Source organism: Ciconia boyciana, chromosome 4, assembly GCF_034638445.1.
Source record: "Ciconia boyciana chromosome 4, ASM3463844v1, whole genome shotgun sequence".
Classification (NCBI taxonomy): domain Eukaryota; kingdom Metazoa; phylum Chordata; class Aves; order Ciconiiformes; family Ciconiidae; genus Ciconia; species Ciconia boyciana.
Genome location: NC_132937.1, coordinates 43,403,739 through 43,425,117, shown reverse-complemented (window position 1 = coordinate 43,425,117; position 21,379 = coordinate 43,403,739). Strand labels below are relative to the sequence as shown.

Below are 21,379 nucleotides of genomic sequence, written 5' to 3'. Positions count from 1 at the left end.
ATGATATTCTGCAGATCCATGAGCATTAGACATTTATGAAATGCTTGCCCTTGGACTCAGTGGCACTGTGCTAATTGGCTCTGCACTCTGTCCCTTTTTCCTACTTCAAGGACTTCTGAAAGGGCTATGCTGTACCACCTTTATCCTTTTTGTGGATTTAACCCAAAATATCTATGTACAGTTAGCTCTTCCCTCCTCTTAAAGGATACTGGAGCCTCCTGCCTGAAGATGTACCTTGTAGTCCTTTTTTGTAGCTAATTATGTGCCTACAGGCTCATTCTGTTGCATGTTAACTTAAGTCTTGGATCTGATACACACTCTGTCCCTTCTGAAACTGTGTTTCGATGGATAAATCTCCTTTTAACCTATGCTGTGTGATCTTGGTGAAATTCAGCTAATTCAACTCAATGACCAATATTTTGTTTGTTTGGAAAAAAATACGTTATTCAGTCCCTTCCCTTTTATGCCAGGAATGACCTGTATGTAGTCATGCTCCCTGTGCAAGCGCTTTTGGACCAGATTGTGCTTTCCCCTGCTCCCCACACTTCTTAAGTTATTCCAAAACCTTTTTTTGAGTGTAAAATTTCAGGTGTCTTATTTGTGTTGTTGGTTGGTCTTTAGTATAGTGTGGCCAATTATAAGAACAGATTTCCCTATTTCAAGGAAGTGGTACCTGTTTGGCTAATAAATAAAAGGCTAAGAGGATGCAGTGGCAGCTGTTTCCTCTGCTTGTGTTTTGGAAGAAATAACTGATGTAGACATTGGATTCTAAGCAGAGGTTCCAAGTTGCAAATCCCAGGGAGAGAGAAAGAGAGATGCAGCTTAGTTATTGCAATTAGAGCCAGAATAATAGGGGTGAGGAAGGGATTTGTGGCTTAATGGTGTGCTTCTTGTGGTTCGTGCTGAAGCATGGATGTTTCTTGGATCCTCTTCTTAAGTATTCAACTACAACCTGTGGTTTTCAGCAGAAAATTAAGTTATTTTCCTGTATCTTGCTCCCAGAACATAAACACCATAAAACAACAACCCAAAAAGATGGTGCTAATAAATTGCAAGGTTTGCCATTCATGCAGACTATTTTGAGGAAATTTATTTTGAGATGTGTTATATTAGAGGCCTGTCAGAAACATTGCTTTAGAATCATGGTTACTTTTATGAATATAAGAAACTTAGCTTCAAAGAATCTTTGGGAAATTATTGCTGGGTAAGAAAATGCTTTGTATTAATTAAAACATTTTTAGTAACATAACAAAAGCAACTGGCCTGTAAATTAGCCAGTTATAAGAAATTACCTGAGTGTTGTGGAAGTTTGTCAAGTGAAGGAAGGAGTTTAAATTAGAGGACAGAGTTTTGACACTACTTCCAGTTTTGATTATACAGTATAACTGAGGACTTAAGAAATAGTAGTTTCCAGGTGAGGGTGCCAAGTTTGTTCTGTAGTTGTTGTATTTCAGATGCAGCACATCTTCTGAATCAAAGGGCAAGGGTCTTAATGGTGCAAGGGTAAACTTAAAAGCAGGTAGTAGCGAGCTAGCAAGCACATGATCAGAGCAATGGGCACAGAACTTGTAACAATAACTTGCTTCTGAATTGTTATTTTAAGTCTACCTTTTTCCTTGCAAATCACCTCTTTTGTTTCTTCAGTCAGGGTGTAACGTGGACTCCTGTTCTGCTGTGACGTCTCAGTAAAACAAATGCTTTGTTCAACTGGCAAGTAATTGAGAAGTTTCTTAAACATATTCTGTGAGCACGAGAGGTAAAATTGAAGGGATAGTACCTCTGTCCAGGGTGTAAAAAATGCATTCATGGTAAGAGTGCAGCATGAAAATGGAGTGATAAATTAACACGTATAATCATATGAAAAGGTAAATACAGCTCAGCAATCTTAGGTAGACTTTGAAAGGCATCAGTAAAGCTGGTGACAAGGTTCAAAGAGGACAGAGGTCAAAAACATTGCCCACAGGATCTTTCTTTTTTGGGATGGTCTCTTGTATCTGCTAATGCAGGCTATGCTTCTCCAAGAAGAGTAGATAACTTTAAAATTAGAAAGAACATGGTATCACTTCATGTGCTACTGCCTTTTGATTTTGGGATCTGAGAGGGTAGTAACAGTACTACTGCTTATGCTTAATTTTCTGTGTTTTACTTTGCTATGGAACTTGGATCCAGTCTAAATGATAAATGTTTTGTCAGCAAAAATAACCTTCTTTACAAATAATCTGCATCTGGCCACTTAGAGCACTGCTGGAAAAATGCAGCCTACTGTAATGTACCACTGAATCAACCAAAGCATAAGTAAGGTGTTATCTGCATGGCTTCGCCAATCACGCTTCAGGGGCCAGCCCTATGTTACTGCTGCCTTGTCACAATTTTTTGGTATAGTTTTTACAGGTATCATGTTGCTGTCCTCTCAGAAGTCAGGCACTTCCAGAGCCATGTGGAGACAAGAAGAAAGCAAGTCCTTTCAGGGATGAACATACCGTGATTTTCATCAGTGAAGCTGGCTATTTTCTATACAACAGAACATGCTCAGTCTTTTGGAGAACTTACCAAGAGGGAAGAAGAAATGGGTAGGGGAGAGTATCATATTGGTTCATGATGCAATCGGAGGGAGCTAGAAGGGAGCTTGGATGGAGAAGTATTAGGCAAACTTGAGAAACCACTCTACCCTAGAAACTATTGCACCAAGAAACTTTTCCCTGGAGTCTGGTTTATATGGTAGCTACTCAGTCCCATGCGCCTTTAACTCTAAATGCCAACTTAAGCCATACCACAATGCTACTTTCCTTCAGCCACTACAGGTCATGCCTCTGTTTAGCTTTCATGCTGACCTGCATTTCTTGTGGTACTCAGGAACTGTGCATCGCTCTTCTGTTGTTTTGTTTTCCAGAAGTGTGTATTCTTTCTTCTGAAGAAGAGTAATTTTTATTTTAAATTCTGCTTTACCCAGCAGACTTGACACCTCCCCACACCTCCTTTTCAGCTCAGCATTTATTTACCACATTCCACTCAATGGCTGCAAGCATAGAGTTACTGTTATGCTGACTGCAGCTGGTCAGCTAAGACATGTGATCTGCTTTGTCCACTCCAGCTCCCTTTCCTGAAGGCCCAGAGAAGAAGCTGCCTGAAATGAGTATTCAAAGACAGATGTTCTCCTCAACAGCAGTTCATTTGTGCTGTTAACAGGGCAGTGTCTGTTTGGCAGTTACGCACCTAGGACACAATGCTGGTAAGGTGTGTGTATACTCTTATTAAACCGTAGTAGTGTCACAAAAGGTTTCACCTCTTAGCACTGTCTAGTAGTGGTCTGGAGTCACTTCAAAAGTAGATTATTCTGCAGTCAATCAGAAATCTTGTGGTGTTGATAATCTGTCAGAGCAGTGCTTAAGAGTGATGGAGAAGTAGACTTATTACTCTCAATGTGCTTAAGGTACACAAATAGAGGTACTGAAACTGCAGTTTACCCAAACTCAGGCAAATTAACAAAAAATTTTATTAAGAGTATTCAGTATAGCACCACACAAAAGGTACACTGTGCTTTGTGTTGCCTTTAAGGAACATGCCAGAACACTTTCAAATTAGAAAAACTAATGTAAAATGCTTTCTTGTTTATCAGCAGAGCTTACTGTTTGCTGTTTAGAGAAGCTATTCTGAAAGAACCACAGCTTTTGTACGTAATGTTTTAATGGTCTTCCAAGCAGATTAAGCATTGTTCCCTTACCCATTAGTTCTCTTTCATCTTCTGGGGTTTGAGATTTGTTCAAAAAACACTCACTTAGGCCAAGGTGCTTTCAGGAAAAGCATTCAGTCCAGAACTCTTCCCAGCAGATCCAACTCACAACATACTAGTCAGCTGCTAAATTCTTTTTCTTGAAAAAGTAACAGAATTTTGATCAATGGTAATTGTGTGAATTGGGCTTTACAAATCAACCCCAGGCAAACTGAGAAAGATTTGGAATCAGCTATTAATTCTATCTTGGGCTCAAAGATAAACAAGGAGTACATACTTGATAAAATTACAGATAAATTGCATCATAGAAAAAAGATGGGTGACTCTGAAGGGTCATTCAGTCCATCTACTTTTTAGTACAGATTGTTATGCTATAATGGCTTGAAATTATTTCAAATATAATGTGCTTCTAAGGCCTGTGGCAGGGGGTTGGAACTAGATGAATCTTTAAGGTCCCTTTCAACCCAAACCATTCTATGTGTCTATTCATTCTAAAGTATTTATTGGTCCCTCACGTTCCTTACATAGCTAAACTTTGTTTCTTAGCCTGAATTGTTCAGATTAAGTTCTGTATATTAGCTATTACACTATTAATGCTTACATTAAATAGGCTTTATTTTTCCTTTTTGTAATTGAGGTGAACTGGAAATATTTCTATTTTGCCTGAATATGGAACACACAGATGTTTCAGAACATCCTTTATTTGATGCATCTTGCAGTTAAAGAAAGGCCAGATTGCATAAAGGGAACCTTAGCAAGTCAACAATAGTAACAGAGCCATAGTCACATGGAAATGTGGAATGCACCCAGTGCTAATGCATATAAAGAGTACTGAAAAACTTCTAGGCTTCCAGCTTCACTGACTCCAGTATGGAACGTGCTTCTTTATACTCTTCTGCTTCTTCCAATTCTTTTTCATTTTCCTGGAATCAAAAACAAAATTTTTGAGTACTTTGAAAATAATTGACATGGGATTAAATTTAAGAAGGTAACTATGGAAAAAAACTGGTAACAACAGTTGAGGAGAAGGCTGAGATACTCAATAACTTTTTTGTCTGTCTTCACCAGCAACCTTGCTTCCCACACCTCTCAAGTGGATGGACTGCAAGACATGGACTGGGCGAGCAAAGTCCCTCCCACTGTAAGAAAAGATCAGGTTTGAGACCACCTGAGGAACCTGAACACAGATAAGTCTATGGGACCTGATGAGATGCATGTATTTGCAAGCCACTCTCCATGATATTTGAAAAGTCCTGGCAGTCAGGTGAAGTCCCCACTGACTAGAAAAAGGGAAACATTGCACCCATTTTTAAAAAGGAGGACCCTGGGAGCTACTGACCTCTAGCCTCACTTCTGTGCCTGGGAAGACCATGGAACAGGTCCTCCTAGAAGCTATGCTAAGGCACATGGAGGACAGGGAGGTGATTAAAGACAGCCAGCATGGCTTGACCAAGGGCAAGCCTTGCCTGACCAACCTAGTGGCCTTCTGTGATGGAGTGGACAAGGGAAGAGCTACTGATGTCATCTATCTGGACTTCTGTAAGGCCTTTGAGTTGGTCCCCCACAACATCCTTCTCTCTAAATTGAAGAGATATGGATTTGATGGATGGACTGTTCAGTGGATGTGGAATTGCTTGGATGGTTGCATCCAGAGAGTAGTGGTCAATGGCTCAAGGTCCAGATGGAGATCAGTGATGAGTGGTGTCCCTCAGGGGTCTGTATTGGGACCAGTACTGTTTAATATCTTCATCAATGACATAGACAGTGGGATCAAGTGCACCCTCAGCAAATTTGTAGATAATGCCAAGCTGAGTGGTGTGGTTGACATGCCTGAGGGATGGGATACCATCCAGAGGGACCTGGACAAGCTCAAGAACTTGGCCCATGTGAACATCAGGAGGTTCCACAAGGCCAAGTGCAAGGTCCTGCACTTGGGTCAGGGCAACCCCCAGTATCAATACAGGCTGGGGGATGAAGGGATTGAGAGCAGCCCTGCGGAGAAGGACTTGGGGGTACTGGTGGATGAAAAGCTGGACATGAGCCAGCAATGTGCACTCATAGCCCAGAAAGCCAACCATATCCTGGGCTGCATCAAAAGAAGCGTGGCCAGCAGGTCCATGGAGGTGATTCTGGCCCTCTACTTTGCTCTGGCGAGACCCCCACCTGGAGTCCTGCATCCATCTTTGGAGCCCTCAGCACAGGAAAGACATGGACCTGTTGGAGCGGGCCCAGAGGAGGGCCACAAAAATGACCAGGGGGCTGGAACACCTCTCCTATGAGGAAAGGCTGAGAGAGTTGGGGTTGTTCAGCCTGAAGATGAGAAGGCTCCAGGGAGACCTTATTGCAACCTTTCAATGCTTCAAGGGGGCTTATAAGAAAGATGGGGACAAACTTTTTAGTAGGACCTGTAGTGATAGGACAAGGGGTAATGGTTTTAAACTAAAAGAGGGTAGATTCAGACCAGATATAAGGAAGAAATTTTTTTATGATGAGGGTGGTGAAACACTGGAACAGGTTGCCCAGAGAGGTGGTAGATGCCCCACCCCTGGAAACATTCAAGGCCAGGGTGAATGTGGCTCTGAGCAACCTGATCTAGTTGAAGATGTTCCTGCTCATTGCATGACCTTTAAAGGTCCCTTGCAACCCAAACCATTCTATGATTCTATGAAACAAGGGCTATATTATTGTTGAAAACACTAGTGCTACACGACTCAAAGCACAGGTCCTACTTAAGGTTAGGATAATGGCTGTCATGTAAGTAGATTTGATCTATGTATACCTTTATGCTGTTTAGTATTTAAAACCAAGGACAGCATAACTGGAACCAATAACAACAGACCTCAAAACAAGAGTACCGTTAGGATAAAGCTTAAGTATACTGACAATTCAAAAAACATACTACTATACAGTTAATTTTAATAAAAGCGTTGAAGGTGAGCTAACCACAGGAAGCAACCCTTAAAGACTTCCAAATTCTTAACAAGAATAGTAACTCCCCCCATTCCTTGTTTTGAGTTTGTACAGCACACTGTATGAATCCATAGCACCACTTCTGCATGCCACTGAAATCTAGACCAGCTAACTTGTCAAGTAACTAGCTGAATGACACAAGGACCCTAAATCCTGCCAGGTACCGAGCATTTATTTTGGAAACCAGTAGAGGCATACTACCTGGGGATAAGACACCTTGAGTTTTCCTTTGAGAAGGGGTTTGCATTTGAGCCATCAAATGTGTCTGGCACTTAATTTAGGGTATATATTTTTAGCCTCACAGTAGCATTTACATATGTAGCTGAACTCTTGATGAGAATGCAGCTTTTGAAATAAGCATGATGATCTCCCAACTTAGTACAGTTTCACTGAATCTATTTATACAAGATACTATTTATTCCTAAGATGTATTCCTAATAAAGATACTATAATACAAGATACTACTTATTCCTAAAATTTATTCCTAATAAATATTACTATTTATTCTTAAAAATGTGGCACTAGTGCTCACCTCACTAATAAATCATACAAGCAGTACTCGGCAAGGACTCAGCTGTCTTGTTTCTTGTCCATAGCATAATAAAAGTAGTAAGCAAAGTATTTTTGACTATTTCAGTTCACTACAAGCATATTACATACATCTACACTATCTAGAAAACTACCTAACATGGGTGAACTATTTTTTCTCATCGTGTAACTAGCACAGGAATTCAGAGTCCATTCTAGCAGTCCAGTATTTAAGTGTACGTTGAGTGTACATTCCCTTAAAGACAGCTTCTAATATTCTAACACACCTGGTTTTCATAGACTGAAAACCAAGTCTGCAAAGAAAGTTATCTAAAATGAAATATTGGTATGTTGTAGGATGCCAGTCTTGGGACCTATAAAAAGTAATTCTTTAATCCAGTTCTAATATGCTGCAACTGCACTGCAGACAAGCATGTTTATCCAAGTTCATCAAAGAGCAGCAGCATTTCTTGATCAGGGAGTTGCGGTGCTATACTTACTAGTAGTTGAGTCAGATCTGCATGTGCAACTTCTAATCTGCGCTGGCAGTCTGGAATCATCATTCGTGACTCTTGTAAGATCTCGATCTGTGAAAATTAGAAGCCAATGAAATGAGAATGTATTCCAGGTAGGAACATTACTTTTTAAGAAAAGTCTTTACTCTGAAAAATCAGTAGTCCGGTTATCATCTAGGAACTTCAGAACAGTTGTACCTATTTTCTGAATAGGCTTTTTTATTAAAAGACACTCACTTAGCATAGTTGCTTAAAACTCTTGTTAATTTGCAGGACACTTCCATTTACTCTGTGCTTAATTAAACATAAAGTATTAAGTGCAAAAGAGCATTTAGAGTAATGTTTTCCCTTAGAAAAAAGTACTGCCTGGTAAGCTTTCCATACAGCATTTGTTAAAAAGGCTATTTAAAACAAACTTTCTCCTGCTGTCGTGAAGCAGCTTCATCCAAAATGGGATCAGCTGGTTATATAAATATCTCCTGCATCTTTTGGGTAATAAAGAAAAACAGTGTTCAGATAATACCACATAGAGATAATTACTGCATGAAAAAAGTTATTGAGTTATTGATCACATTGTGTGCACACTGCAGGAGGCTCTGACTGAAATACAAAGGTAAAGAAAAATGAAAAGCAAAGACCAGCAGGCTCATATTTTTGATGCTTATCATGCATAAAAAGTTATTACTTATCCTTGTGCTTCATTTTAGGAAAAAGATTATTCTCACCATGCACTTTGAACAAAATTACTAAACTGGCACCCCACGGAATCTGAATGTCCTGCCTCCTCCTACAGAAAACAACTTCAGATTTAAACAAGGGAACATTTATTTCATGGAACATTTCTGGATCTCAAATCCAACCACTGAGAAGAAAAGGTGTGCAGAGTTGTTCAGTAATGTTAAATCTATTTAGAAATGAAAATCCATTAGGTATTTAAATATGAAACCTCTTCTGCATTCAGGATAACCTGCAACAGAAGGCATTCCCTATAAATGGCTTGCTTCATTCTGTCATTCCTGTGTTGTATTCTCCTTTTAGTAGTAATGCTGCTGTCCCAAGGGTCACTGTAAAAGGTAAGATAACCTATAGCCAAGAATGTATTTATGCATACAGGAAGGCCTTATGTAGTAAGACATTATCATCATGTTTTTAAGTGTTGTACATTTAAGTTCTTAGTTCAAGTCATTTTTGAGAGAAAGGGTTTAAAAACTTTGTTTCTAATTTTCTTTCAGAGAATCTAGGGCAAAACCTGTCTACTTCAAAGATGGGTGACAAATGTTTTTTTTAAAAATTAAGCATCCCCAAATTCTAGTTCCCATCGGTATTATCACTTTTCTTTTAAGCATTCAGTGCTGGACTGTATTGAAAATAAGACTAGGAACTCTGCATATTACTCTTTCAGCAGTGAATGAATAAATAAAGGTTTGTAACTTCCATAGAATGAGGTGTGCCATAAACTGCATGAGATGATGCCTTCTGCTTTATCTAGTAGAAATTTGTTCTATAAAGAATACCTACAGGAGTGAGAGTATCCAATAATGACTTCCCTGGGCCAGTATTGCTACATAGTTCTGCATTGTAAAGCTGGTAGATGATATGAAAAGTAGTAACTTATTTGATAAATGCTGCTCAATAAGCGATCTGGGAAGGCACATAAATCTAGAATCTGTAAGCTGTAGTCCTGGCTGCTGTAAGAAAAGAGCAAAACTACCCCAATCACTCTGTTCAAAACAGAGTTTGACTGAGATCCAAAGGGGTACCTGAGTTTTATTTGTATTTCCCTGCAGTTATGCAATAATAAATAAAAAACAGAAGAATGATAAATCCTGGAACTATATTCAGTAGGTGCAAACAGTTGGAGACTGGAACAGGAATTTTGTGGAACCAATATTAAGTTGATTACCAAACCGCCTATGCAAACTTTGATAACTTCTGCATAAAACACATTTTTTCAAGTAATGCTTATAATCCCAGATAGACAATTTACTGCTAAAAATGTAAATAATAAAGCAAAGTCAAAAGCTCAAATAATCAGATAAGCTTTAGGAGTGGAATTTTTAAAGTGTTTGCTCTCCAAGTTCTGTCAAACTTTCTGACTGAACTCTAAGGAGTTTAAATTATAAGCAGGTCACAGAGGAAGTTATTACATGAAACTGACCTAACTTTGCAAAGAACCTAAGTATCTGTAAGGTTTCTGTGAATTACAATGCTAAACAGAAGTATTAAAAAAATGGAGTAACTGAAGTGCATCTAAATACAGTGTTAAGACAAAAGCAATAAAGCACAAAAATATGTACAGGGAGAAGCAAATTGAATTTGTTGTCAATAAGAGCACATAGGACCAAAAGAGCTATTGTGGCTACACGGAGGACAACATCCGCTTTCCTTTAAGTGTACTGAAAAAGCCAGTTAACCAAACCTGTTCAGCCAGCCACATTTGCCAGTTGTCTTTCAGAATTGAAGGTATTTCTACTAAGGGGGCAGATATCTGGCATCTCTCAAAAGAAAGCAGGTTCCTCAGATGTGATGGAGCTCTCTAACTGTGGGGGTGTATATAGCATATTTACTAAATGCAATGTGGATTTTTTGTAAATTGGGTCAGATGTCAAAGACCTGGTGTGCATAAAGCACTATCAATAGCCTTCAATCTGTTTTCCATAAATTCCACATTGCAGTGACAGACAAAGCAGAATAGATGCAAAGACACAGTTCCGCCCACCAGTTGCTTAAGTTGAGGGGCACCATAACTAAAATCAGACAATTACTTTACACATTCAAAAGGAGCACAAAGGCCAAACATGACTCTGTGAGAAACAGCTGAAGAAGTAATGCCCAAGGCTTTAAACGTAAGCAACTCTGATTCTTAGCAGGTCCCACAGTGAAAGTTCAAAGCTACTGTTTCAACTTTAGGCAGATCAGAGCTGCTCATGAGGTAGGTTCTCTACTTTCTGGATCACCCAAGGACTTACACTGAAACAAATTTTTGATAATTTAATAATACAAATAAATATTACTGCTTATGAGCGTCAATACTGAGTACACTGCAACAGGAAGCAATTCTGCTCAGCCTGACATGTATTGTATAATGGGAACAACAGTTTCACCAGCTTCAAAAAGATGGAGGCAGAGTTTTTTTTTTTCCCCAGCTGACCCACATCTAGCCAAGAGATTTAGAGATACACAACAAATTTGAAAACAAGAAGAAGAAAACTTCCACAGGGCACTCTGTCTTTCTTTGATCTTAGAAGAACAGCCTAATAAACTACTGGGTCAGAGGGTATAGTGATAATATTTTTTAATATGACAGGAGTGGTGTTATAAACACAAAAGATAAGCTAAAAAAGAGAAATGTGAATGAGTCATATGTATGAATTATATACACACATGAATATATATTCATGCTTTTAAATACTGCCTCATGCCAAATACTTGTCCTTTGTTGCACAGATAATTGTAACAGCATGGATCTACTCAAAGATGGTAGGCAGGAAAAGAAAAAAACATGCAAATAATTCAGTTTGCTAAGAAAAGTGCTACTTGTTTGAACTACTTTTCATAAGAAACTTTGTAAAACACTTGGAATCTATTGACTAATTACAGCCATAGCTGATGGAAGGACAGAGACCCAAGAGAAAAAAGGACATCTCTAAGTATCACGAACACCAACAGTTCCAAAATTAATAATCCTACTGAGGAAAAGACTGTAGCACAAAGTAAACAGTCATGCTAAGGCTACTGGTTGGCTAGTCAACATATTTGTTAAGTTAAATCCACAGCATGGTATTCTCACCTCACTGGTAATCAGGGAATATAAAGGCACAATGTACTGGGCCAGGATGGTGGCGCAGGGACATTGGGAGTAGGACAGCACAGGTAATGTAGGAGAAAGCTGGGCATAGGGAAGGCAGGAACTCAGAGAAGATACAGCATTAAGGTGAATACAGAGGGAAGAAAACCCAAACGCACACAAAAACTGTAGAAAACGAAGTTTTATTAGTTCTACTTCCGTTAAAGTGACTTTATTTTCACATAGCAGGCCCAAAAGAAGCTTGAGCTATCCACAAATACAGGATACAAGAGCACACTGCAGTCTGTTGTAGGTGAATTGTCAAATACATCGATCAAAACACTTTGAAGGACCACGAAGAAAAGTTTGCAGTAAAGAACTGGGGAACATCGTTTTGTTTCTATAGTGCTCGAGCATTTCAAGAACTGAAATGGCCATGTATCAACCACCTACCATTTGTAGCAGGAAAGCTGGAGGAAAAGAAAACCCTCTCAATCTAATGCCTCAGTATTTCAGATGAGCTTTCTCTGCAGCTTCTCTCAGGTGAGGGCCAATCCTGTTTCTTCTAAAACAGATCTCTTTAGGACATAAAAGGCAGAAAGGTTCCTTTGGTCTTTTTGGAAGACAGTTTGTCACTGGCTGTTTTCCACTAAGGTACAACTGTAAGGATTTCTTCATCGTCAGCAGTGGGGGGTGGAAGGAATACACCACATGACTTAAAGCTAAAAATTGGAGATCTTTTCAGAGGACAGAAGCAAAACTCCATGTCCTCCACTGAAAAAGTTTTTAATTAAATATGCTATATCATAAATTATAGATATTGCTCCTCTAAAATTAACTTAGAGGATTGATAATGGAATTATCCACTACAGAAGGTTGTCATTTAATCAACAGGCAGCACATTTCCTTCCAGCAACTCAAAATTCTACCTGAACAGATCCATGTTGATGCAAGTATAAACCTCACCCTGTCAACAGGTGAGAGGTAGTAAAAATCTGAATGAATAGGTTTCTTTGGGAGCAGCATAAAGAAAACACTGACAAAAGACAGACTTGCTTTCCCAACAAGAATGGCTCAACCTTGTTAGAACAAATAGCCAAATTTTGTCTCTGCCCCCTCCTCCCCCCCCCCTTTTTGTGGGGGAGAGGTTGAGAGCGTTGGGTTTTTTTTCTGTTGTTGGGGTTTTTTGGTTGTTTGCTAAGATACAGATCCTGAATCCGTGCTTAATGTAATGCATGCTTTGCTAAAAGTTAACAGGCTGGTTAGGAGATGTTTTAGAACAAGCTTGCAGGCTTGGGAGGAATCCCTCATCTGTTTTGTGGAGATGAAATACCTGGGGAAATACTTGTGCTAAAGTTGGAAGCAGAACAGACAGGGGAAGTTCCCTAAATAGACAGAAGGCAGAAAAGTTAAGGCCAGATTTTTTCCCTCCCTCTAGAGCACAGGAAAAGTGAGCCCAACCAAAGAAGAAATGAATCATGCCCCATCCTAGTGGCAGGTCTTTTCTACCACAGGAATGTTGCCGTACTAACTTATTCCAAATACTGCAAAGTGCCTTTAATCTTCAGCATAAAGTCTGGAATCCAAAAGGTATTTACACCTGCTTAGATAAAAAAGAAAACAGAAGGGGAAAATGGAACATCACAGTAATGATTTTTCGTCATTTGGTCTCTTTCAGAAAGCACAGTAGGCAACAAACCCAAAGTTTGAAAGCATTTTTAATGCCAGTTGTATGTACAGAGAATTCCAAGTTGTTAGCTTTTAAGGAAACAAACTGTGCTTGTTAAGGATACTGTCCAAATACATAAGGGGGGAGCATTAGACTCTTCATTAGCATTTCCACTGCCTCTTTACCTAAGCAACTAGAGCTAGAGTTCAGATTATTAAGCAAAGATCATCTATTCTTAGGAAAAAAAACCAAACAAACCCCCAAAAACCTTATGAAAATAATCAGACTGAGGTGACACTGTATGTTTCATCTAATCTTACTGTACTTGAATGGTGAGAAGAAAGAAACTTTGTTTGAACCAATCAGGTGGGGGGTGGAAAGAGCTAAAAATGTAAAAAGCCAACTGAGCTAACTGGAGTATTTCTTTGAGGCTAGACATGTAAAAATGAAAAAGTTACAGAACATTACAATGTTCCTTTCAGCGAGAACTCCTCCAGTAACAAGATTAGCAGCAAATGCTCATCTTCTGCAATAATTTTCCAAAACAATATACATTGTTTCCAAATATATTTCTTTTTAGCTGCTTCAGGAGATACTCTACCTTTCACTCAACAAAGCAAGAGAAACACTGCTGTTTTCACTAATATTTGTAAAAAACCTGTGTATTAGCAAGATGTACTTTATGCATTCTTATGTACTCTTTGGTATGTGGATATTAAATTCTCTGCTAAGTCCATTGGATTTTTAATTCATCTGGAAATGACATTACACAAGGAGTAATTTGGAACTGTAGGATAGCTATTTTTTAAAAAATGAAAACTCATCATTTATCAGTAAAAATGCTGACAGTTAACAAAAACTCCAGAGTATATCTACAATCCCATTGAGAGGAAACAAGGAGTAGATACCTCAGGCATTTCCCACACTCACAAGCCTCAAGATAAAAGCATTAGATGGGAAAGGATGTTTGTTTATGTACGAGTCACATCAACAACCGCAGAAATACAGAAAACTACTGGTTCCTATCATTAGTCTGCACTCATGAGCAATTACAGTGTGAAAAGTTTCTATTACAGATAAAGTATTATGAAGCTCTGTGGCAAGTCTTCATATATTGAGAACCATTACAACTGTGTAGAAACTAAGGCTTCACTACGAAAAAATCCACATGGAGGTGGATTTAGCACAACTTGCTGCTGCTACCTGTCAGGGCTCTTCATGACCCTCTACAGAAACTACATGCAGAACTTACACCTGGTGGAATACATCAAAAGTGTTTTAATATTTTTTCCCAACTTTTACAAACCTGGTGAATTTTATATACAATAGTTCAGTTTTTAATAAGACTGTTTTCAATCTAGTGTTTTATTAAAGTACTTAATAACCCTTTTCCATACAAGTCTCATGGTTGAAGATAGTGTGATTGAGATATAAAAACATAGGAAAATTTTTCTTTCATAGCCTTTTTTTTTTCCTAATACTGCTCTTCATTTATTATGTTTTTTTCTGCCCATTTGGCTCAAATGAATTGTTACAAGCTTTCCCCTGAATTCTAAACTTCTCATCTGCCTTTTGTAGACAAAAAACAGATGACAGCAGAGTGATGGGGGTTTTTTTTATTAAGCTGCAAGTGGAAAAGGAAAGACTTCCTTGCCCCATTACGCTAGCGATTCCTTCCCTGTGATATACAACCTACCACAAGTAGTTGTCACCCAGCTTGGATTCAGCTGAAGTACATGAGTTGAGACACAGCAAGCAGCACAAATACAACATGCACCCAGGACAATGGTAATATACAGGTGTTACAGGTGAAGAGCAGGTGTGGATCCCTCAGGAATGAGGCACAACACTCAGCACGTGAAAGCTCTGGCTTTTTTGAAAGCATAGCATTACTACAGTGGGAGCCCCGGGACACTGATGCTAATCAAAATGGGCCCTGCTCAGGGGCGAAGCTCAAAGGACAGCACTGCAGGAGTGGATAATAAAACTTGTGCTGATTAACATATCATACATATGCAATAGCCTGTTTTGCTCATTAGTGAACTCGCTGAGGTACTGCAGGTGCTGTTGTCCGAATTCCAAGATCCACCGCCATGCTGGTGCCCATGCAAAGGTGGGGGCAGATGAGGGGGGAAGCAAACTATCCTGGGTTACCATGACAATAACAGAAAACACGCTTGGGACTCTACGTATTCAGATGGGAAGAAAGGAACTATCCCAGTTACTGTAATAAAGTCTTCCTGTGCCCTGCAACGGGGTCTTCAAGTTATAATCTTGGTCAGTGTATACCAGCAGTGCGAGAAAACTGTCCTTTTTGTTTCTCTGATATTGAATCTGCTCCTCATTAAATAAGTCTTTCTGGACAGTGCAGGTGAAGGCTGGTATCTTAACAACTGCCGACTATCCTAGTTGGTCACTGCCTCAGCCAGAGGTCACTTGAGTTTACAGGAAGAACAAGCTGCCCCACTGTATAAGGAGTTAGGAGAAAAATATTGAGTCTAACTGTTGTTCTACAAAGGGACCAATCCCTCCTTATAGACCAGATACACCCTAACGTCTACATATGCTGTAGGAATGGCATTATTAATTTTAAAGTAAAATTTTCTGTACTCATTGCTGTACTGTTAACTGTATGTTCTAATGCAGAGTTGTAACTAGAAAGCGAAATGAGAATAGTAGTACATTAAGAGGTAAGTAATACTTTTAAGCATCCCTCCCTCAACTCTGAAATGATTTGTATATAACTATCTGATTTAGCAGATACCTCATAATAGTTAAAATTACTCTCCTAGTCTCAACTGATTGAATTAATTTTCATCCCCCAACTGTTACTTTTCATTACTGAAATAAAGACTACAGCCGTATTTTTAAATAAATACAATTATTCAGATTAGGAATTATTAACTAAAAAGCAATTCTTAAAATGTGTAACTACAGATATTTTTCCTGAAGAACATCTCAAAGTATTAACTCTATCCAAAATATGGTTCTGAGCAAACTCTCCTGGCATTACATAATTTTCTTTAGAGTAACAGATTTGATCCTATGAAAAGTGTGCGCATTCTTTCTGAGCCTCCAAATTCTTCATAACCTAAAATATTAACAGCTTCCAGAATGCAAAGTGCACTACAAGAACAAGAAGTGAAGATGTCATTGGAGGAACTGATCGCTTTCAAAGCGAATCAGGCAATTTCTGAATGAATTGAGACCGTTCTCTATGAAGGTTTTTGTCATTGGTCTCTGAGAAAACCACCTAGTAGTGTGTAACATTTAATTTCACAGAAGAAGTTCACAGCCTCCGCTGTTTTTGACTTTGATGATATCTTGCAGGTCACTGCAGAAATACCACAGTGCAGTCAAATAATCTGATGAATGGGGGACACTAAAAATGGGAATTGCATTCATTAGTTCTTGTTAGCACCAGCGGATCTTTTCAGAAAGACTACTATTTTGCAGGATCTTACTCACCATGGAGTCTCAGTCTGTGGTGAGGCAGACAACAGCTCAGCTCTACAAATACAATTCTTTATTTGTATACAAATTCTTTATTTGTATTTCTTTCCCATGGCATAATGAAAGCAAGGCAGGACATATACACATGAACCGAAATCTGAACTTACTAAAAATGTCGTTTTAGCTTGTTCTAAAAAGGCTTTCTCCTATCCTGTTTTCGTTAATTTTTATATTTAACTTTTGTTTAACTTATTCTTCCATTGTTAAAAATGAAGATGGGAGAACAGGAGGTTAGGTTTTATAACACGAGGCTACCAGACTATTGAAACAAATGAAAATAATTTTAATTTACAGTTTCAGTTTCTGTGAAGATTTAAGAGAAAACATCTGGGAAAAGCTTGGGAAAAAAACGTAGTTAAAAGATAACATATTTAGTTTAAAGAATATAAAGGTCACAGTTAAACACAGACATGCCATACTTCTGTAAAGAATAAACACAAATCTCCCAAACCCAAGCCTTCTCTCAGTGAGAAGGAAACTTGACGCTCCTCCTTCCAAAAGGACATGTACCAACTGTCTGCAACCACTGTCCTTTCTGGGGAACCTTCAAGGAAAAATTTAATCATATTGTAATAGTGACACTAAACCATACTCTTGAGCAGATGAAACTACAGCATGCACCTTGCTAGTCAGTGACTTCACTACAAACTCTAGCAGCTGCTAGGAGCAGCTGCATACCCATTGCTGTGGTTTATGTGGTTTTACCGAAGGGATACCAGTATACTCAAGAGTTGAAATGTTTCATCTTCATATTAACTATCAAGCATTCTCACTTCACTGTAACCTTTGCACTTACCCGCAAGCACTTAGTTGACCTAAATGCATCCAGATCATGTATTTTCAGGTTCTTGGTATTTCTGAGAAAGAGTTCCTGATGGCCTCATACACACTGTTAGTGAGCAATAGCCATCCTGACACCAAGTGCTAAGTAATCCATATGCAGTCTCCTGATAATTTAACAGTTCTGGAGTGAAGGAATTTTCTACAAATGCTTATTATAACTTTTATAATTGCCAGGATTTTAGTCTAGTATTTATATAACAGGAGCCTGGAAAAAGGTACAGGAGATTCTTTTATTTAAGTATGACTATGATTAAATGAAAGCAAAGAAGGATTTTATAAAACAAGTTTTAAGATAGTTTACCTGCTTCTTAATTCCATAATCATCACATGCTTCAGCTTTCATTTTTTCAATCTTTTCTTCCTGCTGTTTTGCTTCTTTTTCATACATAACTTTTTCTTTTGCCAATCTGCAATTAAACCAAGTGATTGTGTTAATCTTTTCCTATTCCAGCAAAAAGTTACACCTTTGATAATAAAAAGAACTCCTGAAAGCTGCAGCCCTATAACATAATACACAGTTTTATAAAAAAAGGCTCTTAAACACTGCAAAAAACGGCATCTAGGAAATGCTGAATTTAGCTATAATGTATAATGATTCTTATAAGAATAATTTAAATTAAAAATACTTTTAAAGATTCTGTGTGGCCTTATCCATATAGAATGTCCTAAAAAGAGCTATATATTGGTACTTCACTTCAAATACATAACAGAAACAGATAAGCTGCCTTGTAGATCTGGATGACTGCTAATAAAGACAGTAGTAAAGAGAAGAAAGCTACCTATCTCACAGAAGTCTTCACATCATAGGTAGCCAAAACAATATTAAGATGCCCACAAAGACAACATTGTTATCATCAGCTTTTAGATCAGCATTTGCCAGACTTTCTCAACATCATCCAGGTTCTGACTGTTTTGCAAGTGACCTATATTGGCTGTTATAGTCATGTGGCCTTTCCTCTTTCCTATTCACTACTAAATAACATCCCTGCACCTGCATTATTAGATGAATAATGGTAGACATCCTTCTTAATAGTTAACTTCAAAAAAAGTTATCATATCTAAATGAAAAGAAACATCACTTTCAGGTTCACAAACTGTGATCCCAGAAGTTTTTTTTTCCCCCGATCACTACATTTCATGCCATTAAATGTGTTATTTCCCATACCAGTTTTCATACAAAATAATGAAAAGTAAAATTCCCAAATTACACAGTAGCCTCACAGTTTTGTGTTCCTTAGAGTATTTTCTCCATTTACCTTGATGCTGGTTTGAGGTTTATAGACAAAAGTAACAGTTCCATAATTTACATTACAGCAATTTGCTTTATGGCCTATCTTTCAAAGGGGAAAGAATCCATCTTTTAATCCTAATAATGGACCCATACTTGGGAGCAGGATGCTTTTTGCTAGCAAGTATAGATTCAAGAGTAATGTAAAAAAATTTAAAGGTCAGAAGGGAATATTAAGGTAGTCTAGTCTGATGCCCTACAGTAATTTTTACATTGCAAGTCCATTATCAAACTTTATTATTTGTTGTTATTGCAATTTTGCTGTTACATCTCCCAATTTGTTACTTATGTTCATTAGGTATATGTTGGATGACATAAAGCTAGATCTGAGCCAAAACATCCTTCAGGATCTGGAGAATGACAAAGTAATTTCTGATCAGCTAATTCAGGACCAAAACAAACATTGAGATCCTATTGCAAACGTGAGAGCGTGCCAAACAAAGTCCTTCCCCAAACAAGAATAAGCATCAGATCAGCCTATATAAGATTGTTTAAGGAGAACTTAACAGCCAAAAAACCATTATCAGATCCAAAAGTAAAGAATATATTACACAAATGAAAAGAGAATAAATAAAGGTCTAGTAGAGAGCTTCATGGTCACATTAGCACATCAGAGCAAATTAACTCCTAATTTGTCACAGTTAAGTGCCCTACTATGAGGGCTGCTGAGGAAGGACAGAATGGTAGTGGGGTAACAAGAACCTTTTGTGAACTGAAGCTGCCACAAAAGCACCACTGCAGTAATCTCTTGAGAAAAATTCCAAAGAGAATATACTGATACAGCAACAGCAGGAATTCTCCCTGCTTTTGTTAGGGTTTACATCATCAGAAATTGTTTTGCTAAAACAGCCTTAAGCTGTGGCTCCACAACAGTTGATCTGAGTTGGGGTGTGGCAACACACACCCAAACTCGTTTCAACCCCCATGGAGTCACACCATCAGAGAGGGCCTTCAGCCTTATGAAGAAGGTTTAGCAGTGTGTAGAGCATGTAGCGTAGGTATCATCTAGGCCAGTTTCTACAAGTCAGCCAAGCAGTAGCTTTGAGAAGTAGTACTGGGGAAAGACTGCAGCCTAATTACTAATAATAAAGACACTAAATCAGTGGCTGTAATTCCAACTACTGGAACTAGCTCCAGTATTAGCATCAGCAAATATTGATTTAATAGAGGATGACTTAATTGTTTGATCAAGGTTGCTTGATTTAATTCCAGACAGTATTATTTGCTTTGCTATTTTTAGATTCCAAAAAAGTTAATTTTAATCAATCTGTAAGACAGATGATGTTTTTTTTGAATGAGAACAGCAAATTCCCTTGAGGAGCAGGGGGAGAAAGATATCATTAAAAGCAGTTTTTACATTGATTCACTTACTGAAGTGTGCATGCCATTGCAACTAAAGGCAATTTGCATCGCTAAACCCAGCATTTTTAATTATTTAATTTTTGGCTAAAACAAAAGGCACAATGTTTGTCATTATTTATGTTTCCACATTACATTTTCACACTCACATCTCCCTCTATGCACACTGGCTTTTCAAACTGACTGCTGTTCAAGTTTGCTTACTTTTATCAAACAGGAAAGGACTGCATGTTTTAGCCTAGTTTAGAATTAAATTTAACTTGATTTTTTGCCCACCTTTCTCATATCTGGATACTTAAGGATTGCATCCATATTTATCTACCTTTTTCTATTTCTGTATTAATCGTACATTTCAAAAGCAGATCTTGAAATATTCTGCTTTCAAAAAAGGAAACACATGAAACCTGAAATATGAGACTGTTTTCTCTGACAAATTTTCCATTGCACTTTGTTCAGTAATCAGAATTGTCCCATTTAACGTTCAATTTATTATTCGTAAGATTGGGATGCTGATGTTTAATGCTATTAAGAAGTTCTGATTTGAAAACATTTCCTGTACTAGATCCTTCCTCTAGATGTCATGAAGCCATTTCTACTGAATATGTAGCTTGGGGAGATGCATTTCAGCAGAATTCTACACAAAAATACTGACATGATACTTAGTTCCTCTCTTCTTCCTTTACCCTTTTTCTATCCAGAAACAAGATCCTGGGTTGGTTTTTTGTTTGGTTGTTTTGGTGGGGTTTTGGGGGGGTTGGGTTTGGTTGTTTTTTTTTCCCTTTCTTCCCCAAAAGATTAAAATGTATACTAAACCAGAATCTTTATATATGGTGTGATCATACACAGTGAACAGAGAGAATAGCTCAGTAGGTACCAGAAAAAGCCAGACCATAATTTGTTGCTCTTCCAAGTACACAGGTCATTTCTAGATGAAAAAACCTGCAACCATAAAAACCACCGCAGGCATAACTTTCGCAGACATTCTACAGTGTCGTAAGAAAAATATAAGCTACAGTAACTTTAACTTTTAACTGGAAGAATCCAGAATGAAAGAAAAGAAGGAATCAATGCAGATTACTTCTTATCATAGTTATACTTGTATACTACACATATCTATACATAGTGTATTACACATATATACTTCTATACGTGCAATAAGCCTGTATTCTAGAACAGA

The 21,379-nt window shown here is 38.1% G+C and overlaps 1 protein-coding gene across 1 annotated transcript in view; it reads right to left on the bottom strand.

Annotated features, from left to right (window-relative positions):
• Nucleotides 1–3,470: 3,470 nt before the first annotated feature.
• The window catches only part of TBCA (tubulin folding cofactor A), a 32,799-nt gene continuing 14,890 nt past the window's right edge, over nt 3,471–21,379 (bottom strand). The window contains exons 2-4 of the mRNA XM_072860287.1: nt 17,857–17,962; nt 7,729–7,815; nt 3,471–4,653 (exon numbers count right to left, since the gene is read on the bottom strand). Of these exons, the coding sequence (XP_072716388.1) occupies nt 4,573–4,653; nt 7,729–7,815; nt 17,857–17,962 (274 nt within the window). The 3' untranslated portion in view covers nt 3,471–4,572. The remainder of the gene's footprint in view (nt 4,654–7,728; nt 7,816–17,856; nt 17,963–21,379) is intronic.